The 22,646-nt window shown below is 40.4% G+C and overlaps 1 protein-coding gene across 1 annotated transcript in view; it reads left to right on the top strand.

Moving 5' to 3' along the window:
• POU2F1 (POU class 2 homeobox 1) overlaps positions 1–22,646 on the top strand; it is a 79,926-nt gene that overhangs the window by 9,803 nt on the left and 47,477 nt on the right. The window contains exon 3 of the mRNA XM_052637083.1: positions 20,654–20,754. Coding sequence (XP_052493043.1) covers positions 20,654–20,754 — 101 coding nt within the window. The remainder of the gene's footprint in view (positions 1–20,653; positions 20,755–22,646) is intronic.

Here is a 22,646-nt window from a genome sequence, read left to right as displayed (position 1 = left end):
GCCACTTCCATTACCATTGGCTTATTTTTATTATTTTTGAAAATTTATTATTGGCTTTTTGTAACTTTTATAATTAATAAAGAAAAATGACATCAGATTAAATTTTTTAAATAGAAGATATTATTTTTCTGAGAATATTTAACTGTTTTGAAAGATTAAAAGTTATTTTATTTTAAAGCAACCAACTCATCTTTTAACCAGACAAGAGCTCAGTTTTAGGAGGATTTGGTTTTAACCTGTTGATTGACTGAGTTTGTGGTCAGTTTAACTATCTTCTTTATACCTGAATTATGTTCACTTGATTTTTTTCATTCAGATGATTTTTCTCCAGGATAATAAATATCAAGATCTTTTTGGCAACTGAAAAAGCCAAATAAATTTATTAATTCAGCCTAGTCTACAGTTATGGAATGGCATTCCAAAAATACTATCAGAAATTCTTAGTGACAAATGTTTTTTATCTGTTCTGTGAGACTTATTCGTGCCATGGTTGGTATTAGAAAGTTATATTCTTAAGAGATTATGATCAGGCATCATTTTCTTTGAGATGAGGGCAAAAGATGTTGAAAGACCAGGGCACCAGTGAATATATCTGCTATTTTTGTAATAATTGAAGAATCTTGATGTCTTGCAACAGTGCTAGTTTGGGAAAGCATTTCCAGGTGAACTACCAGTAGTTTTAGGAGAAGCCTCAGAAATTCACTGAGGGACAGGCTCACATAAAGTTATCATCAAAACATGGTGGAGCTTTCGGCTTGGAGGAAGCAAAGATGCACCATTTTTCAGTTGTCCCAAATGCAGGTTCATCTGACACCAGCCGACCTCACCATGCCACCTAACTTCGACCCCAGCGAGATCAAAGTTGTGTATCTGAGGTGCACCAGTGGGGAAGTAGGTGCCACGTATGCCCTGGCTCCCAAGATCAGTCCTCTGGCTCTTGTCTCCAAGAAAGATTGGTGATGACATCACCAAGGCAGCTGGTGATAGGAAGGGCCTGAGGATGACAGTGAAACTGGCCGTTCAGAACAGATAGGTCCAGATTGAGGCGGTGCCTTCTGCTTCTGCCCTGATCATCAGAGCCCTCAAGTACAAAGACAGTAGCAGAAAAACTTTGAGCGCAGTGGAAATAACACTTTTGATGAGCTTGTCAACATTGCCTGACAGATGTGGCATCAGTCTTTAATAGCTAGAGTATTCTCTGGAACCATTAAAGAAATCCTGGAGACCGCCCAGTCTGTGGGCTGCAGTGTTGATGGCCACGACTTTCATGACATCAAACAACAGTGGTGCGGTGCAGTGCCCAGCTAGGTAGGAACTGCAAAGAAAAAAGGAAAATAAAAGATTATTTGGCAACCAAAAAAATAAAAAATCGTGGAACAATTACACATTTCAGACTCCACAAGGCCATTTTCCTTTTGAACTTATGTTTATCATAGGATTATTACTAGCATTCTTATTGTTATTATTATTGTTGTTTTAAATTTATTATGTATTTTACTGTGTGGACTGCATTATGCACTGGCCAGAGTTCTTTTATAAGCATCAGAGTGGAAATACCAACACTGATACTGATTTTTCTTGGTCTTCCTTCATAGGATGTTTTAAATAGTTCCACAGGTCATTGAAACTGCCTGGAGCACTTCTAGAGCCTCAGGAGCATGGTAGAGGATATATTACTCTGTTCTTGGTGGTCTAGAAGCAAAAAGTCAAACACTTAGTAGGAAAGATGGCTTTCCTCTAGTGTTTGGTTTGACAGATGTCAAAGTACATAGCTTCTAAGAGATTCTGACTATTCCATATTGAGACACTTTTCCTGGCCCTGCCTTTTGGTGCCTGTGGGGAGTTTTAATTGCTGTCGTTTTGGTGTATGGGGCAGAGAACCATGCATGATTAGTGAGCCTGTGAGAATACTAAGTGACATTTGAATTAAAATTTCACTTTTGTTAAAAGAGTGAATGAGCAATTGATCTTTTCACCAAGTGGTAACCCAGTAACAAAAATTAAGATTTTTAAAGGCAGTATCCACTTTATTTTCATTCATTACAAATATAATTTAGAATATTAATACATTGTGTTTGTTTCTAAAAGGCTGCTTTAAACACAAATTATGAAATTGTAATTTTCTCCCTTCTTCCTGACAAGGCAGGTTAGTTTCCTATCGTGTCACTTTTTTGTGTTCTTTTTTTCTAACAAATATAAAAGATTTTCCCAGTTATCTTGTATTTTACATCTTGCTTGAAGCAAAAAACTAGACTCCATTACTCTTTCAATTAAATCCACTATGTAGCATTTTTGGCTTAGAGCAGTGGCAGTAGAAGCCAGGGGTCAGATTTAATGAGCACTTGTGAGAGGTGGAGAGGAGAATGAGAAGGTGTTTTTTAGAAAAAAGGGGGGAAGAAAAGGGAATAATCTAAAATAAATAGCTGTGTTTGTCTTGGGACCACAATGGACATAGCACCGTTACCTGAGTAGGGACGGCCTGAGCTGGGAATAGACTGCCTGAGGTGATACATTCAGTTCTGAAGATGTTGCATTTGGGTGCCTTATAGTACTTGTAGGTGAAAAAGTGAGTAATTGAAGATAGAGATATGTTCCTGGTGTGGGGGGCGGGGGGCAGGAATTGGCTGCTTATATAGGTGTGGAAGCACTTAGCAGGGAGATACTACTGAGAAGAGAATGGACTAAGCTGAGAAGAGAATGGAATAAGCTGAGAAGAGGACCACAGGCAAAGTTCTTCTATAACATAAAAAGGGCGGATAGAGAAAGAGAAGCCCTGCCCTGTAGTAGGGTGGCCACAGGCTGCACATCGCTGTTTAAATTAAATTAAATTTAAAATGCAGTCATGTTAGCTACCCTTCTTCTGCTCAGTAGCCATATGTCATTAGTGGCTACTATCCACTATGTTAGTGAAACATTTCCATCATCACATAAATTTCCTTTCAGTTCAGTCCAGTTCAGTCGCTCAGTCGTGTCCAACTCTCTGCGACCCCATGAATCGCAGCACGCCAGGCCTCCCTGTCCATCACCAGCTCCCGGAGTTCACTCAGACTCACGTCCATCGAGTCGGTGATGCCATGCAGCCATCTCATCCTCTGTCGTCCCCTTCTCCTGCCCCCAATCCTTCCCAGCATCAGGGTCTTTTCCAATGAGTCAACTCTTCACATGAGGTGGCCAAAGTATTGGAGTTTCAGCTTCAGCATCAGTCCTTCCAATGAACACCCAGGACTGATCTCCTTTAGGATGGACTGGTTGGGTCTCCTTGCAGTCCAAGGGACTCTCAAGAGTCTTCTCCAACACCACAGTTGAAAAGCATCAATTCTTCGGTGCTCAGCTTTCTTCACAGTCCAGCTCTCACATCCATACATGACCCCTGGAAAAACCGTAGCCTTGACTAAACGGACCTTTGTTGGCAAAGTAATGTCTCTGCTTTTGAATGTGCTATCTAGGTTGGTCATAACTTTCCTTCCAAGGAGTAAGCGTCTTTTAATTTCATGGCTACAGTCACCATCTGCAGTGATTTTGGAGCCCCCCAAAATAAAGTCTGACACAGTTTCCCCTGTTTCCCCATCTATTTCCCATGAAGTGATGGGACCAGATACCATGATCTTCGTTTTCTGAATGTTGAGCTTTAAGCCAACTTTTTCGCTCTCCTCTCACTTTGGACAGTGCTTTAAGTAGACTAAGAAAGAGCAACTGCAGAGATCAGAAGTGAACTGGACAGCAGATTTCATGGAGTTAGTATTCACTGTAATAAAGTCTTGCAAAGAGGTAGAGACATACAGGAATTTTAAAATGTGATCTTTGGGTTTGACAGTAGTTACTAGGGAATTTTTAAGAAATTTATCTTATTGAAGTATAGTTGATTTACAATGTTGTGTTAATTTCTGCTATACAACAAAGTGATTAAGTTATATGTATATATTTTTGTTTCATTATGGTTTATTACAAGATACTGAATATAGTTCCCTGTGCTATACAGTAATACCGTGTTTATTTATTCATATACTAGGGACTTAAAGATTTTAAGTAAGTGATATAAGGAAAGAAATTGCTATGGATAGAGTTGGCAGGGGAAGGATAAATGTAGGCAACTTTTTAAATAGAAGCTCTATAAGAAGGTGTGTGATTAGAGCTTAGGCCCTGGAACCAGACCATCTGGATTCAGATCCTGGTTTCTTTTTCAGTTATGTTACTTGGGGCACATTATTTCCTTTTGTGCCACAGGGTTTTTTAGCTATAATATGGAGATAAATAATAATAAGCCATTGCATAAAATTTGATGTTGAAAGCAAATAGATGTATAATTCAGTTAAGGCTCTGTAACAGTAAACAGTGTTTGTTATGAGTATGAGCGTGATGATGGTGTGATGTTAAATAAAAGGAAGGATGGATGGGAGAGGAGTTCAAGTCCATATATGTGCTAAGAGAGAACCAGTAGGAGGCGGGTGGTAAAGTTCCTAAGGGGAAGGTGGATGTCAGCTTTCAGAGCACTGATCAGTGCAGCAGCTTAGACAGAAGCCCTCTCCTCCTCCACCATCACTTTTTTTTTTTTAATGTTAAAGAAATGGGAGCCTGAAGAAGTTAAAGATAAGTTATAGATAATGGATATAGATAGTAAGTTTTTAGGTAGAAGGGAAGGTAAGAAAGCACTCTAGATAGGATTACGAACAGAGATAATTAGGAGTGTCCTTGTGATATTGGGGAAAATGAAAGCAGGGCAGCAAGTCCGGGATAGGTAGTTCATCCAGATGAATAAACAGTATAAGAAGAATTGGTAGCAAAGAGTCATAATTCAAGCTAGGAACCCTGACATCAGATAAAATCAGGATAATAAGTTTTACTGCAGCTTTTCAGGGACCTTTTGTGTTTCCCAAGAAAGCAGAAAACTGCTGCCATTTACCTGGCTCGCTAAAGGGTGAATAAGGAGCATTTGACTAGATTATGAGGCAGAAGAAAGATGGAACAGAGCAAATGTTTGCAGATTTCTGTAAAAAAAAAAAAAAAAAGAATAAGGGCTTTTTGGTGTTCTTGGTCTTCAGAGTATTCCTGTTATGTGATATTTGCAGAAGACTTGATCTCAGTATTAGGTAGCTCACAAGTCATTTTTCTACAATTAAGAAGAAAGCTAAAAAAATTATTTTAATAGAACTTTCATCCTGATAGAGTTAATTCAACAAATGTCAACCATTTATAGAAATCTTATCATGTATCACTGATGTAAAGTTATCTACATAAAAACAACCAAAAAAAATAAAACATGTACCATTTCTTGGTACATGAATATACAGTAGCAGTGGATATTTTTCAGTTCAGCTTAGTTCAGTCGTGTCCAACTCTTTGCGACCCCATGGACCACAGCACACCAGGCCTCCCTGTTCATCACCAACTCCCAGAGTTTACTCAAACTCACGTCCATTGAGTTGGTGATGCCATCCAACCATCTCATCCTCTGTTGTCCCCTTCTCCTCCTGTCGTCAATCTTTCCCAGCATCAGGGTCTTTTCAAATGAGTCAGCTCTTCGCATGAGGTGGCCAAAGTATTGGAGTTTCAGCTTCAGCAACAGTCCTTCCAATGAACACCCAGGACTAATCTCCTTTAGGATTGACTGGTTGGATCTCCTTGCAGTCCAAGGGACTCTCAAGAGTCTTCTCCAACACCACAGTTCAAAAGCATCAATTCTTTGGCGCTCAGCTTTCTTCACAGTCCAACTCTCACATCCATACATGACCATTGGAAAAACCATAGCCTTGACTAGACGGACCTTTGTTGGCAAAGTAATGTCTCTGCTTTTCAATATGCTATCTAGGCTGGTCATAACTTTAATTCCAAGGAGTAAGCGTCTTTTAATTTCATGGCTGCAATCACCATCTGCAGTGATTTTGGAGCCCCCCCCAGAATAAAGTCTGACACTGTTCCCCTGTTTCCCCATCTATTTGCCATGAAGTGATGGGACTGGATGCCATGATCTTAGTTTTCTGAATGTTGAGCTTTAAGCCAACTTTTTCACTCTCCTTTTTCACTTACATCAAGATGCTCTTTAGTTCTTCTTCACTTTCTGCCATAAGGGTGGTGTCATCTGCATATCTGAGGTTATTGATATTTCTCCCAGCAGTCTTGATTCCAGCTTGTGCTTCATCCAGCCCAGCGTTTCTCATGATGTACTCTGCATAGAAGTTAAATAAGCAGGGTGACAATATACAGTCTTGACGTACTCCTTTTCCTATTTGGAACCAGTCTGTTGTTCCATGTCCAGTTCTAACTGTTGCTTCCTGACCTGCATACAGGTTTCTCAAGAGGCAGGTCAGGTGGTCTGGTATTCCCATCTCTTTCAGAATTTTCCACAGTTTGTTGTGATCCACACAGTCAAAGGCTTTGGCATAGTCAATAAAGCAGAAATAGAAGTGTTTCTGAAACTCTTTGTTTTTTTGATGATCCAGTGGATGTTGGCAGTTTGATCTCTGGGTCCTCTGCCTTTTCTAAAACCAGGTTAAACATCTGGAAGTTTACGTCTCACGTATTGTTGAAGCCTGGCTTGGAGAATTTTGAACATTACTAGCGTGTGAGATGAGTGCAACTGTGCGGTAGTTTAAGCATTCTTTGGCATTGCTGTTCTTTGGGATTGGAATGAAAACCGACCTATTCCAGTCCTGTGGCCACTGCTGAGTTTTCCAAATTTGCTGGCATATTGAGTGCAGCACTTTCACAACATCATCTTTGAGGATTTGAAATAGCTCAACTGGAATTCCATCACCTCCACTAGCTTTGTTCATAGTGATGCTTCCTAAGGCCCACTTGACTTCACGTTCTGCGATGTCTGGCTCTAGGTGAGTGATCACACCATCGTGATTATCTGGGTCATGAAGATCTTTTCTGTATAGTCTTTCTGTGTATTCTTGCCACTTCTTCTTAATATCTTCTGCTTCTGTTACGTCCATACCATTTCTGTCCTTAATTGTGCCTGTCTTTACATGAAATGTTCCCTTGGTATCTCTAATATTCTTGAAGAGATCTCTATTTTTTCCCATTCTATTGTTTTCCTCTATTTATTGCACTGATCGCTGAAGAAGGCTTTCTTATCTCTCCTTGCTATTCTTTGGAACTCTGCATTCAAATGGGTATATCTTTCCTTTTCTCCTTTGCTTTTGGCTTCTCTTCTTTTCACAGCTATTTGTAAGGCCTCCTCAGACAGCCATTTTGCTTTTTGCATTTCTTTTTCCTGGGGAAGTTCTTGATCCTGGGGAGGTTTCCTGTCTCCTGTACAATGTCACGAACCTCCAACCACAGTTCATCAGGCACTCTATCAGATCTAGTCCCTTAAGTCTATTTCTCACTTAAGTGTAATTGTAAGGGATTTGATTTAGGTCATACCTGAATGGTCTCGTGATTTTCCTCACTTTCTTCAATTTAAGTCTGACTTTGGCAATAAGGAGTCCATGATCTGAGCCACAATGAGCTCCCAGTCTTGTTTTTGTTGACTGTATAGAGCTTCTCCATCTTCGGCTTCAAAAAATGTAATCAATCTGATTTCAAATTTTTAGCAGATGTGTTATAATCATCCATTCCGTGGATAAACTATAGCCTCAGTTGTGATTATGCATCTTGTTTTGTAATAACATAGAATGTTTTTATAGCCATAAGTGATGCTCTTTCTGGATTTCCATTATCCCAGGTTCCTCCCATTTTATGGTGACACACTTGGAAGAAACCACCTGTTCACATACACATACACACACACGTAGAAGCGAGTTTTCATGAAGATCTTTTGGCTGTTTTTTGTATTAGATATGCCCCACAGTTGCCTGACTTTTTGTGGAGTTCATTTGGAATGTGTGCTGCTTATCAAGGTAATGAAGTGACAGGCACAGATATTATCATTATTTCTTGTAGGACATCTGAAATTTAACCATAATTTTGATTGCCTTAAATTTACTGAAATTAAATTTACTGCCTTAAATTAAAAATCGGAGGAAAAAAAAAACTTTTCCCTATTGTATAGGTTTAACTGAAGTAGTAGTATATAATGTGGCTGCTCATTACAGATTAAAATATAGTAGATATTATCCAGAATATAGCTGCTTAGTGATGAAAGATTGCTTTCACGAACCCAATGTTCCAGAATTTCTCATTCAAAAAAATTTTGTTTATTTTTGTACATACACAGTTCGACTAGAGGTTAACTCTCTTGTTACTTGCCTTGTAGCAGAATGTCAAGTGGCCAGTTAGAGAGGTGAGATTGGCTGCTATAGCCAGGGACGCTCATAGGCAAGTAAGATCCCTGCTGTCTGTTTTGTTCTACAGCTGAGAATTCATCTTTGATTCTGTTTAATTGAGGTGCAGTGCATACGACGTAAAGTTAGCCGTTGAAGGCGAGCAGTTCTGTGGCGTCGAGCACCTTCGCAGTGCTGCTGCAGCTGCTGCTTTTATCCGGCTCTAACGTTATTCCAAAGGGAGACCAGGAAAAGGTTGCTCTGCTTTCCACCCCCGCCCCCAGCTCCTGGCAGTCATCAGTATGTGATCTGTCTGTGTTGGTTGAACCCTTCTGGAGATGTCATTTAAATGGAATCATACAGTATGTCTGTCTGACTTCCTCACTTAGCATGATGTTTTTGCGGTTCATCTAGGTTGTAGCAGTACTTCATTCTTTTTGTGCCCAAATAATATTCCATTGTGTGACTATACCACAGCTTGTGTTTCCAGTCACCTGTTAATGGACATTTGGGTTGTTTCTACTTTTTAGTTACTGTGAATAGTGCTACTGTGGACATTCATGTCCGAGGATTTGAGTATCTGTTTTCAATTCTTGGGGGTATATACCTACAGTGGAATTGATGGATCATGTAGTTAACATTTTTGAAGATCCACTAAACTCTTCCACAGCAGCTCAATGATTTTCTATTTCCATAATCAGGGCCAAGGATCCCATTTTCTCCACATCCTTGTTACACTTGTTATTATCCTTTTTTTTCCCCTCCTAGAGCCTGCTAATGGGTTGAATAATATACATTTAAAGTAACCTCTCTGCATTCATTTTTGTCAGGAAATAGTGTTAGAAACCAAATCTCTACTTTTTTTCGACACTGTCTTTGGTCATCTCCCTCTGCATTACAGTTAGAAGGACTTATGATACGAATAATGGGTTGTAATAAAGTATGTTTACATCTGAACCACTTGACTGTTGCTTTACTCACCTTGGTGGCTCAGCCCTCACTCTGTATCCCTAGACCCTGTTTAAAATCTCCTCTCTCCCTCTCTGCCACACTAGAACTCTCAAAGCACTTTGTACCTTTCTTACTGCAGATACCATAGTCTGCCATGCTTGGCTTGAGGGCAGTGGCAGTTTTTCTTATTTATTTACTACCTCTCAAACCCATGCATTTAGGAGAAAAATCTGAGATCACTGAGATTAGAAAAAAGAAAATTTGTTTTTAAGTATCATGGTTTCCTTTAGATATAACTAGATCCTGAAGAGATAATTAAATTGTAAGTTTTAATTTTGAGGCCTCAAAGGGTTGACCTGTTTGGAAAATATTAATATTATCTCTTAAATAAGGATTAAGTGTCTTTACTTAAAAGCTCAATTGTACTCTTTAGTGACCCGTATGGGAATAGAATCTAAAAACAAGTGGACATATATGTGTATACATAACTGATTGACTTTTCTGTACAGCAGAAACTAACACAACATTGTAAATCAACTATACTCCAGTAAAATTAATTTAAAAGTAGAAATAAAAGAAAGGTACATCTATTTTTTAATTGATTTAATCATTATGGATTCAATATGTATGGGATTCATATATACAAACTACTATACATAAGATGGGGCTTCCCGGCTGGCACTTGTGGTCTAGAACCCGCCTGCCAGTGCAGGAGACATAGGAGCTATGGGGTCCATCCCTGGGTCGGGAAGACCCCCTGGAGGAGGGCGTGGTAACCCACTCCAGTGTTCTTGCCTGGAGAATCCCACGGACAAAGGAGCCTTGCGGGCTACAGTCCATGGAGTCATAGAAGAGTCAGACATGACTTAGCGACTAACACAACAAAAAAAGGACGTGGATATCTATTCTCATTCTTGGAGAAATTACGACAGGATTAGGATAATGAAAGACTGTCCTCCCTCTACCAAAAAATAATAATAATAAAATAAAGGCACTCCTGGACAGAATTTTTAAAAGCAGAGGTCAGTTTTTTTTAAGAGACAAATCACAAGGAGTAAATAGAAGGTATAAACTATTGCTTTTGTGTTTGGAAGGTTGGAAACATAAAGGAAGGAAGCACATGGTCTGGGCACTGAGAGGCATTGAAAAGCGTGAAACCTGTGCAAATCTCAGAAGTGTGAACTATTTATCAGGAGAGGAGACCTTTGCCTGTTCGGTCCTTGACTACTACCTATGAAGAAACAACTTCCTGGGAGATGACAACTTGCCAGTTCTTAGTGAAAGTCGCTCAGTCATGTCTGACTCTTTGCAACCCCATACAGTCTTGAAATTCTCCAGGCCAGAACACTGGAGTGGGGATCTTGGGGGAATCTTCCGAACCCAGGGATCAAACCCAGGTCTCCCGCGTTGCAGGCGGATTCTTTACGAGCTGAGCCACTGGGGAAGCCAAAAATTCTTGAACTCCATGTAAGTTTCACTTCACTTTCAGCTGGGCCTTCACTGTAACTAGGGTCCTTGGATTCACCTCTAATGCACCTGCTTTTTTCTTTGCCTATTGCTGTCTAGATGTGTCCCCAAAAGTTTACTGCAACTCTGGTCATTGTTGATGTTTTTCTTTTACTGTTTTCATATAAAAGTGGTTATTGTAAAAACCTTTATGTAGACACATACGTGTGCTTTAAGCACTCATGTGCCTACCACTCTGGTCACAAAACAGTTATCCTGTTCCAGAAGGCCATGGTAGGTCCATTCTGATCCTGTGCTTCTACCAAAGAGGCAGCTATCAACCTGAACTTGGTGTTAGCGGCCACACTGCTTTTCTCTCCACATTTTCCCAGCTATGTATTAGTTGAATCATACTATATATATATATTCTCTGTCTGGTTTCTTTTGCTGAACGTTATGTTTTAGGGATTCATCCAGGTTTGTACATATATCTCTAATTCACTTTCACTGGATGTGTAATCCCAGTATATGAATACATCACAGTTTTTCTATCCATTCTATTACTGATAGACGTTTCCATTATTTTTAGGCTTTTGCTATTGCAGACATTACTGCTATAATTTTGTGATCTCTTGATACATATGTGTGAACATCTCTAGAGTATTTAATAGTGTAACTGCTGAACCTGTTACAGTGTTAGTCAGTAGTGTGGCCACAGCTAAAGCGGTAGTACTGAATAATACTGCTACCAACAACAGACGGGAATTGTACTCTTGCCAAAACTTCCTATTAACCGCCTTTGTAATTTTAGCCAATCTAGCGGGTGTAAAATGCTATCTCATTGGGACTTTATTGTATTTCCCTAGTTTCCAAGGAAGTTGAATATCCTTTCTTGTGTTTCTGGGCCATTATGTTTCCTCTTTTGTGAAATTCTTAATTCATTTGTTTTGCCAATCTAATTTTTCTTTTGGGCTTTTAAAGTTGATTCATGGGAGTTTTTTGTGTGTTCTGAATACTAATCCTTTCTTATTTATATGTATTGTAGTTATTTTCTTCTTTTCATTAATTATACATAGTCTTTTGATGAATGATGCTTGTAATTTTAAAGTAGTATGTATGTATGTGGTTAGTCGCTCAGTTGTGTCCGACTCTACGTGAACCCAGGGACTGTATCCCAACACGCTTCTCTGTCCATGGGGATTCTCCAGGCAAGAATACTGGAGTGGGTTGCCATGCCCTCCTCCAGGGGATCTTCCCAACCCAGGGATTGAACCCAGATCTTCCACATTGCAGGTGGATTCTTTACCATCTGAGCTACCAGGGAAGTCCAAGAATTCTGGAATGAGTAGCCTATCCATTCAGAAGATCTTCGCAACCCAGGAATCAAATGGGAATCTCCTGCATTACAGATGGATTCTTTATCAACTGACCTACCAAGGAAGCCCAGGTCATCTGTGTATAACAAAGGCAATTTTTAACAGATTTTGTGTGCTGCATCTTATTAAATTCTCTTATTCTGATCATTCTTATTCTGATTATTCACTTCATTTCAGTCGCTCAGTCCTGTCCAACTCTTTGTGACCCCATGGACTGCAGCACGCCAGGCTTCCTTGTCCATCACCAACTCCTGGAGCTTGCTCAAACTCATGCCCATCGCGTCGGTGATGCCATCCAATTATCTCATTCTCTGTTGTCCCCTTCTCCTCCTGCCTTCAATCTTCCCCAGCATCAGGGTCTTTTCCAGTGAGTCAGTTCTTCACATCAGGTGGCCCAAGTTTCAGCTGCTGCATCAGTCCTTCCAGTGAATATTCAGAGCTGATTTCCTTTAGGATTGACTGGTTGGATCTCCTTGCAGTCCAAGGGACTCTCAAGAATCTTCTCCAACACCACAGTTTAAAAGCATCAGTTCTTTGACAGTCAGCTTTATTTATGGTGCAATTCTCACATTCATACATGACTACCAAACAAAACATAGCTTTGACTAGATGGACCTTGTTGGCAAAGTAATGTCTCTGCTTTTTAATATGCTGTCTAGGTTGGAGAAGGAAATGGAAACCCACTGCAGTACTCTTGCCTGGAACATCCCATGGACGGAGGAGCCCTGGTAGGCCACAGTCCGTGGGGTCGCGAAGAGTCGGATTTCTCTGGCATAACTGTTCTGCAGTTGGTCGGTCGTCTGCTTGTCGGCTCTGTGGCAGGGTTCATGGCAACCTCTTCTTAAAGGGCGTATGCCACATGCCGTGTGACCCAGGTCTGCCACATGCAGAGCCGCTGCCCCTGTGGCAGCCCACTGCTGACCAGTGCCTCTGCAGGAGACACTCAAACACCCAGGGGCAGGTCTGGCTCAGTCTCTGTGGGACCTCCTGTTGCGCACAGGTTTTGTTTGAGCCCTCCAAGCATCTCTGGCGGTTATGGGGTTTGATTCTAATCGTGATTTCGCCCCTCCTACCTTCTGGTTGGAGCTTCTCCTTTGCCCTTTGACGTGGGATATCTTTTTTTGCTGGGATCCCACATTCTCCTGCCAATGGTTGTTCGACAGTGAGTTGTAATTTTGGAGTTCTCGCACGAGAAGATGAGCGCACATCCTTCTCCTCTGCCATCTTGCGTGTCTTTATAAACATCTTGTGTGTTACGCTCCTTAGGATATTCTGTATCCATAATCAGATTATCTAGGAAGAAGGTTGTTTCTTCACCCCAGCTCACTGTTTTCTTTCCTTATTTTGCTGACTAAGCCTTCCAATAGCTAGCACCCCTGTCTTGTTCTCAACCTTAAGTGAGTGCATCTAGTGTTACTCTTTCGCAAGTTAGAGAAGCTTCTTTCTTTTCCTACACCTAGAATTTTTATCATAAGTGGTTATTGAATTTTGTCTAAATGTTTTTCTCCATCTTTTGAGGTGATTGTATGATTTTACCCCCTTACATTATTTGAATTTCTTTTAGCCCGAAACCAACCTTGCATTCCTGGAATAAATCCATCTTAGTCACAATATTTTATCATACTGGATTATTTTTGTTATTATTTAGGATATTTTCATATATTTATGATTTTTGTTTTTCATACTTTGTCAAGTTTTAGTATCAAGGTTATGCTGGCCTCATAAAATGAGTTATGAAGTATTTCCTTTTTTTTTAAACCACACTCTGATAACATTGTATAGGATTGGAATTATTTTTTCCTTGAATTTTTGCAAGCAGAATAATATAATCTAGACTTTTCATTTTCGGGAATATTTTTAATCTACTAATTCAATTTCTTCAAATGCTATGGACTCTTGGGTTGTTTTTTTTTTTTTTTTTTTCCTTTCTTGAGTCAGTCTTGATAAAGTTTCTGTAGAGTTATCTGTCTCTAAGTTTTATTTATCAGTTCACAATATCTTCTTTTTAGTTTCTGTGACTTTTTTTATTTTGCTCATTTGGTTATCCTTAAATTATTTGCTCCTTTTATTTTATTTTACCAGAAGTTTGTTAGGTTATATGATTCTTTTAAAGGAACCAAGTTGATATTTCTGTTACATGTTTTCCCTCATTTCATTAATTCTTGATCCATTTCTTTCTTCTTTCTCAGTACTTAATCCTTATTTTTTCTGTACCATTTGATCATACTACCCTATCCTTGCAGCTTGCTCTTCTCTGGCTCCTGAGGATGTTAGTCTTGAGGGAGCTTTTTCCTACTGTTTTAACTGCTTCCTCTTGACTCTTTGTCTTTACATCTCCTAATTAGGTCCCCTCTTATCTTCAACTTTTTCTCTATAGGCAGTCCCAGCCTATGATGGTGCAAAAACAATATGGACCCTGTAGAAACCATACTTTGAATCCATGGACTCTGTAGAAACCATACCTTAAATCTTAAATTTTGATCTTTTCCTAGGCTGGTGATGGATACTGTCTTGGGTGCTGGGCAGCAGCAGGAGGGGAAACAACTGATACACTTATAACCATTCAGCACCTATGCACCCATTCTGTTTTTCACTTGCATTACATTATTTATTAAGTTACATGCTGCTGCTGCTGCTGAGTGGCATCAGTCATGTCCGACTCTGTGCGACCCCATGGACGGCAGCTTGCCAAGCTTCTCTGTCCCTGGGATTCTCCAGACAAGAATACTGGAGTGGGTTGCCATTTTCTCCTCCAATGCATGCATGCATGCTAAGTCGCTTCAGTTATGCCCGACTCTGTGCGACTCCGTAGACGGCAGCTGGCCAAGCTTCTCTGTCCCTGGGATTCTCCAGGCAAGAACACGGGAGTGGGTTGCCATATTCCTTCTCCATTAAGTTACGTGAGATAGTCAATATTTTATTCTAAAACAAGCTTTGCGTTAGATGATTTTACCCAGCTGCACCCTACTCCAATACTCTTGCCTGGAAAATGCCATGGACAGAGGAGCATGGTAGGCTGCAGTCCATGGGGTCGCAAAGAGTCAGACACGACTAAGCGACTTCACTTTCACTTTTCACTTTCACTTTTCACTTTCATGCATTGGAGAAGGAAATGGCAACCCACTCCAGTGTTCTTGCCTGGAGAATCCCAGGCACAGCGGAGCCTGGTGGGCTGCCATCTATGGGGACGCACAGAGTCGGACATGACTGAAGCGACTTAGCAGCAATAGCAGCAGCAGGCTAATAAAAATGTTCTGAGCATATTTAAGTTAAGTCAGGCCAAGCTATGACATTCTGTAGGTTAGGTGTATTAAATGCATTTTTGACTTAGGATATTTTCAATTTCGGAAGGGTTTTATCAGAACGTAACCCCATTGTTAATTAAAGAAGATCTATACGTATATCCATTCTTAATTAATAGACTTTTTACTTTACTAATTTCAACTATCCTTTCTCTCTGTGAGTTTATGCAGAGTCAGGAACCCATTCCTTGTCTTAGCCCTTCCACCAACTAGCTCAGACATCTTGAGCAATTCACTTAAGATTCCTTAATCTCTGTTTCTTCACCAATGAGATAAGGAGGTGCTGTATACAAGACCTTTGAAGTTTACCTCAGTAATACTGTTCTAGTGATAACCTTACAAGTTCTTTAGCTCTGACCTGCATTTCTAAACTCCTCAGGATCACTTGACTTAGATGTTTTATTAGGGTTTCTGAAACTCTATGCTGTATCTTATGTTAATCTGCATATGTAATTCAGCCTGCTCCCCCAACCTTTTAGTTTCTCTGATTGCTCCTTTGAACGCTGCTATTTTCTCAGGGACACATTTGATTTTGGCTCCCAGCATCCCTATTTTTCCATGCTGTCTTCATACTAAAGTCTGATTAGGATATCCCTGTGTATGGCTGTGTATCTGTTCCCTTCTCCTTTCTTTAGCTCAGAATGTGTTTTACAAGAATGATTTCTATGCAGTATCTACTTTATTCTACCTCTCATATCCCAATGGAGCCTCAGCACTTTAATTTAAAAAAAAAAAATCTGTGCCTTTGCATCTCAGATCTCTGGTTGTCTGAGTTGTTATCTCAATGTTTTGATCATACCATGCTTTGGATACCATGACTTGCCACCCCTCCTTATCCCCAAGAGGAAGAGCAGAGTACTTAAATAGCGTTCCGTGTAGGCCACGGGAATAGGCTTTTTACACCAGAAATCAGTCAAACTTGTGTTGTGTATTTCTTTGTGATTTACAAAAAGCTTGTTATTTTTATTTTTATGAGAACTCGAGAATGGATCCAGTGTGTGGAATTTTTATGGTCTCCATCAGTTCAGTTCAGTCGCTCAGTGGTGTCTGACTCTTTGCGACCCCATGAATCGCAACACGCCAGGCCTCCCTGTCCATAACCAACTCCCGGAGTTCACTCAGACTCACGTCCATCGAGTCTGTGATGCCATCCAGCCATCTCATCCTCTGTCATCCCCTTCTCCTCCTGCCCCCAATCCCTTTCAGCATCAGAGTCTTTTCCAATGAGTCAACTCTTCACATGAGGTGGCCAAAGTACTGGAGTTTCAGCTTTAGCATCATTCCTTCCAAAGAAATCCCAGGACTGATCTCCTTTAGGATGGACTGGTTGGATCTCCTTGCAGTCCAAGGGACTCTCAAGAGTCTTCTCCAGCACCACAGTTCAAAAGCATCAATTCTTCGGCACTCAGCTTTCTTCACGGTCCAACTCTCACATCCATACCTGACCCCTGGAAAAACAATAGCCTTGACTAGACGGACCTTAGTCGACAAAGTAATGTCTCTGCTTTTGAATATACTATCTAGTTTGGTCATAACTTTTCTTCCAAGGAGTAAGTGTCTTTTAATTTCATGGCTGCAGTCACCATCTGCAGTGATTTTGGAGCCTAAAAAAATGAAGTCTGACACTGTTTCCCCATCTATTTCCCATGAAGTGATGGGACCAGATGCCATGATCTTCGTTTTCTGAATGGTGAGTTTTAAGCCAACTTTTTCGCTCTCCTCTTTCACTTTCATCAAGAGGCTTTTTAGTTCCTCTCCACTTTCTGCCATAAGGGTGGTGTCATCTGCATATCTGAGGTTATTGATATTTCTCCTGGCAGTCTTGATTCCAGCTTGTGTTTCTTCCAGCCCAGCGTTTCTCATGATGTACTCTGCATAGAAGTTAAATAAGCAGGGTGACTATATACAGCCTTGACGTACTCCTTTTCCTATTTGGAACCAGTCTGTTGTTCCATGTCCAGTTCTAACTGTTGCTTCCTGACCTGCATACAGATTTCTCAAGAGACAGGTCACGTGGTCTGGTATTCCCATCTCTTTCAGAATTTTCCACAGTTGATTGTGATCCACACAGTCAAAGGCTTTGGCATAGTCAATAAAGCAGAAATAGATGTTTTTCTGGAACGCTCTTGCCTTTTCCATGATCCAGCAGATGTTGGCAATTTGATCTCTGGTTCCTCTGCCTTTTCTAAAACCAGCTTGAATATCAGGGAGTTCACAGTTCATGTATTGCTGAAGCCTGGCTTGGAGAATTTTGAGCATTACTTTACTAGCATGTGAGATGAGTGCAATTGTGTGGTAGTCTGCGCATTCTTTGGCATTGCCTTTCTTTGGGATTGGAATGAAAACTGACCTTTTCCAGTCCTGTGGCCACTGCTGAGTTTTCCAAATTTGCTGGCATATTGAGTGCAGCACTTTCACAGCATCATCGTTTAGGATTTGAAACAGCTCAACTGGAATTCCATCACCTCCACTACCTTTGTTCGTAGTGATGCTTTCTAAGGCCCACTTGACTTCACATACCAGGATGTCTGGCTCTAGATTAGTGATCACACCATCCTGATTATCTGGGTTGTGAAGATCTTTTTTGTACAGTTCTTCTGTGTATTTTTGCCACCTCTTCGTAATATCTTCTGCTTCTGTTAGGTCCATACCATTTCTGTCCTTTATCGAGCCCATCTTTGCATGAAATGTTCCCTTGGTATCTCTAATTTTCTTTAAGAGATCTCTATTCTTTCCCATTCTCTTGTTTTCTATTTCTTTGCATTGATCGCTGAAGAAGGCTTTCTTATCTCTTCTTGCTATTCTTTGGAACTCTGCATTCAGATGCTTATATCTTTCCTTTGCTCCTTTGCTTTTCGCTTCTCTTCTTGTCACAGCTATTTGTAAGGCCTCCCCAGACAGCCATTTTGCTTTTTTGCATTTCTTTTCCATGGGGATGGTCTTGATCCCTGTCTCCTGTACAGTGTCACGAACCTCATTCCATAGTTATCAGGCACTCTATCTATCAGATCTAGGCCCTTAAATCTATTTCTCACTTCCACTGTATAATCATAAGGGATTTGATTTAGGTCATACCTGAATGGTCTAGCGGTTTTCCCTACTTTCTTCAATTTAAGTCTGAATTCGGTAATAAGGAGTTCATGATCTGAGCCACAGTCAGCTCCTGGTCTTGTTTTTGTTGACTGTATAGAGCTTCTCCATCTTTGGCTGCATAGAATGTAATCAATCTGATTTTGGTGTTGACCATCTTGGGATGTCCATGTGTAGAGTCTTCTCTTGTGTTGTTGGAAGAGGGTGTTTGCTATGACCAGTGCATTTTCTTGGCAAAACTCTATTAGTCTTTGCCCTGCTTCATTCTGCATTCCAAGGCCAAATTTGCCTGTTACTCCAGGTGTTTCTTGACTTCCTACTTTTGCATTCCAGTTCCCTATAATGAAAAGGACATCTTTTTGGTGTTAGTTCTGAAAGGTCTTGTAGGTCTTCATAGAACCGTTCAACTTCAGCTTCTTCAGCATTACTGGTTGGGGCAGAGACTTGGATAACTGTGGTATTGAATGGTTTGCCTTGGAGACGAACAGAGAGTGGTCTCATGGTCTCCATGAGAGTGAAATATTTGTTTCTGAAAGACTTCTTCAACTGGTGATGTGTTAATCTCTAAGTGCTTACCTCTGTTTTTCAAAATCTTATCTTCTTTTAGCCTTGTTGATTTATTTATATATATATTTATATTTATGTATCTTGAGGCTTCCTTGGTGGCTCAGATAGTAAACCGTCTGTCTACAATGCGGGAGACCCGGGTTCGATCCCTGGGTCAGGAAGATCCCCTGGAGAAGGAAATGGCAACCCACTCCCGTACTATTGCCTGGAAAATCCCATGAACAGAGGAGCCTGGTAGGCTGCAGTCCGTGGGCTGGCAGAGTCGGACGCGACTGAGCGACTTCACTTCAGTGTATCTTGAGCTCGTTTGTCTAATGGTACACAGTCTTCCAGTCTTGACATAAGCAGTGATTTCCTGCGTCAAGATGCAGATGCAGCCATTGACAAATGTGCAGCTTTAAACAGTGAGTCTTCTGTATGTGGCTTATGGGAGTTAAAATAAATTTCATCTCCACTGGTGTCTCACACTGCTTGATGCAAGCAGGTACTCCTAGTTTCATTAATTGCATATGTGTAAGAAGTTCTCTATTTCCTATCTATGAGAAACTTTGGGAAAAACCATACGAGAACAATGACTATGAGATTTTTCAAGGAGGTGAAATACATGTGCACTTTTTAAATAATTATCTCAAACCTTAAATAGTTGTTGTGAGTCATGTGATCTACCTAATTAATTCTATTAAAATGATGCATTTGCTCAGCTAGGATATATAATGGCAGAAGTTAGCCCCCTTTTAGAAATACCACCTGAAGTTTCTAGCTTGTTCTTTTCTAAGTGGTCTGTTCTGTCAGCATACACGAGGCTGAGGAAGAGACATTGAGACGCTCCGGTGGTAGGGAACGGAAACTCACTGCCGTGTTCAAGTGACTCCATGGTTCTTGCAGGTCCCCATAGTCCGTTATATTTTATGCCCTACAAAATATTCTGGTTATTCCTAAATAGTATCTAGACACAGTGATCTGGAAACAATGTAGTATACCTCTTAGAATGTATTTCTGGGTAGTGGGGGGGGGGGGGTATGTCTTTCCATAGATTAGTCTGATTCCCACATTAGATGCAGTGTGAGTGGTTAAAGGCACTGAGTGACCTAACAGATGGAGAACGATAGTGACAGCAGAGCCCCTGCTACCTGGGTATATGCAGCGACCTATACTTTAATGAAATCATTTTGTTTATCTAAGTGATTGCTTTTACTGTCATTCATTAAGGCATTTTAAGAGTAAATTCATCTCAATCTTGGCAAAGTCACCTGTTAATTTCTTCTGTCCAAGCCATGTATCGATAAAGGAGAGACTAGAAGACAGCCTTGGTACTCACATAAGAGCTCTGTCTCCACCAGTCTTTACAACAGCATAATAATGATAATCTTTTCTTCAAGCCACCTTAGGTTTCATGCTTATTCTGACCCCAGTTGCTCTAATTGCTGCTTTCACTTTTGAACTAACATGATTTTATAATTTATTATTCATATTTTTGTTTCTTAAGCTTTATCGGCATTCATGTACGTGTCTTGCAGTCCTGTCTTTAGAAGAGAAATCATTTTACTGTATTTTCTTCATCCTTTTGAATCTCTTTTCCTTCTTGGAGGTACTTAGAAAAATGCTTGTACAAAATAGGTGCTTGTACAAAATAAATGCACCTGTTTAAGAACAGTCTGGTGCTTAGTTCAGTTTTTGTGTTTTCAATAGTTGTATTATTTTGCTTGCTTTCTAGGCACACAAACCAATGGTCTGGACTTTCAGAAGCAGCCTGTGCCCGTTGGAGGAGCCATCTCAACAGCCCAGGCCCAGGCTTTCCTTGGACATCTCCATCAGGTAGGTTGTTCTGCTCAGCTATGAGTGAGAGTGAAAAATGGAGACATGGAATGCCAGGGCTTAGTAAAGTTATTTCAGAATGCGGGGCTTTTAAAGTTGATTTAAACCTGGTGTTACCAGCATCTAACCGTGTCATTCTGAATGGTTACTAGGGAATCCTTTAGCTTAGTTGACTATATAGCTGTTGACCCCACAGCTGTATGAAAAAGAGTTCCTTGTTTGAACAGATACATTTACAACTGGGTTACTGTTTTGTGAGTGTGGTCTGTGGTGAATCACTGAAAGTACTGAATAGTAAATTACAAAGTCATCCAAAATGATTTAACACCCATTGCCTGAGACCTGCTGTGTAAGGCTTTGAGTTCACAGCTCGTATTCCTTCTTTAAAGCAATTTCAGACCATTTACATTTGGGCAACCACTTAGAGGTTTTGCTTGACTGTGAACATCCTGGTTTGGAGTTCAACTTTATTACTCTTATCTTACATGAATTTCTCCTAAGTCTAAAGCAGGTTCTAAATCTGTCATCCATATGTTATCATTAATGTAAACAGAAGAGGAATATAAAAACAAATATTGACTCTCCAGGAGTTGAGGGATATGGGAGCTGGTTGAAAATTGAAAGTAAATAAACAGTGAAAGCATTTGGGAGACAGATTAGGAATGTGTCTCAACTGCTTGATTTATGCTCACAGTTACGTGTTAAAGCTTCACTTTGTACAGCTGGTTGGTCTCTACCTCACATAAACCCTAGGACCAGTTTAGTGTACGAATTATGCAGGTCAGCAGTAGTGATTTCGGTAGTGCCAGATGGTACTAGTGGTAGAGGTTCAATGAAAAGCACATATGGATGTAAAATAATAGATGTTCAATAATTATTTGTTGAACAAATGAATGAATGGATGGCAAAACTTATGAGTACAGAGGAAGAAATGATTAGCTCATCTCACGTTTTTAAGATTTTTTTCATAGGGTGCTTTTTAAGCCAAGTAGAATGTTGTTGTTTGGTCGCTAAGTCATGTCTGACTCTTTGTAACTCCAGGAACTATAGCACACCAGGCTTCCCTGTCCTTCACTATCTCCTAGAATTCGCTCAGACTCATGTCCATTGAGTCAGTGACATCATCTTCCCCAGCATCAGGGTCTTTTCCAGTGAGTCAGCTCTTCACCAAACTCTTTTCTTCACCAAACTCTTTTTCCAGGTGGCCAAAATATTGGAGCTTCAGCATTCCAAGGAGCAAGCATCTTTTAATTTCATGGCTGCAGTCACCATCCACAGTGATTTTGGAGCCCCAGAAAATAAAGTCTGTCACAGTTAACACTTTTCCCCCATCTGTTTGCCATGACGTGATGGGGCTAGATGCCATGGTCTTCATTTTCTGAATGTTGAGTTTTAAGCCAAGTTTTTCACTCTCCTCTTTCACCTTCATCAAGAGGTTCTTTTTTAGTTCCTCTTTGCCTTCTGCCGTTAGAGTGCTATCATCTGCATATCTGAGGTTGTTGATATTTCTCCCAGCAATCTTGATTCCATCTGTGCTTCATCCAGCCCGGCATTTTGCGTGATGTACTCTGCATATAAGTTAAATAAGCAGGGTGACAGTATATAGCCTTAACGTGCTCCTTTTCCTCTTTTGAACTAGTCCATTGTTCCATGTCTGTTCCAGGGGATCTTCTCAACCCAGGGAATGAACTCAGGTCTCCAGCATTTCAGGCAGTTACTTTACCATCTGAGCCAGGGAAGCCCAAAGGATATTGGGAGCTAGCTAAATGGAGTTGTAAAGGGATGCGCTCACTTTTTGTTTTCAACTTTCTATTTTGAAAACTTCAAAGTCTATGAAAAATTGAATAACAATAGAATATTGTTTAACAGTTTTCAGCCAAAAGCTCATCTGG

This window comes from Budorcas taxicolor, chromosome 3, assembly GCF_023091745.1.
Source record: "Budorcas taxicolor isolate Tak-1 chromosome 3, Takin1.1, whole genome shotgun sequence".
NCBI classification, from domain to species: Eukaryota; Metazoa; Chordata; class Mammalia; order Artiodactyla; family Bovidae; genus Budorcas; species Budorcas taxicolor.
This window is presented reverse-complemented; position numbering and strand designations above follow the sequence as displayed.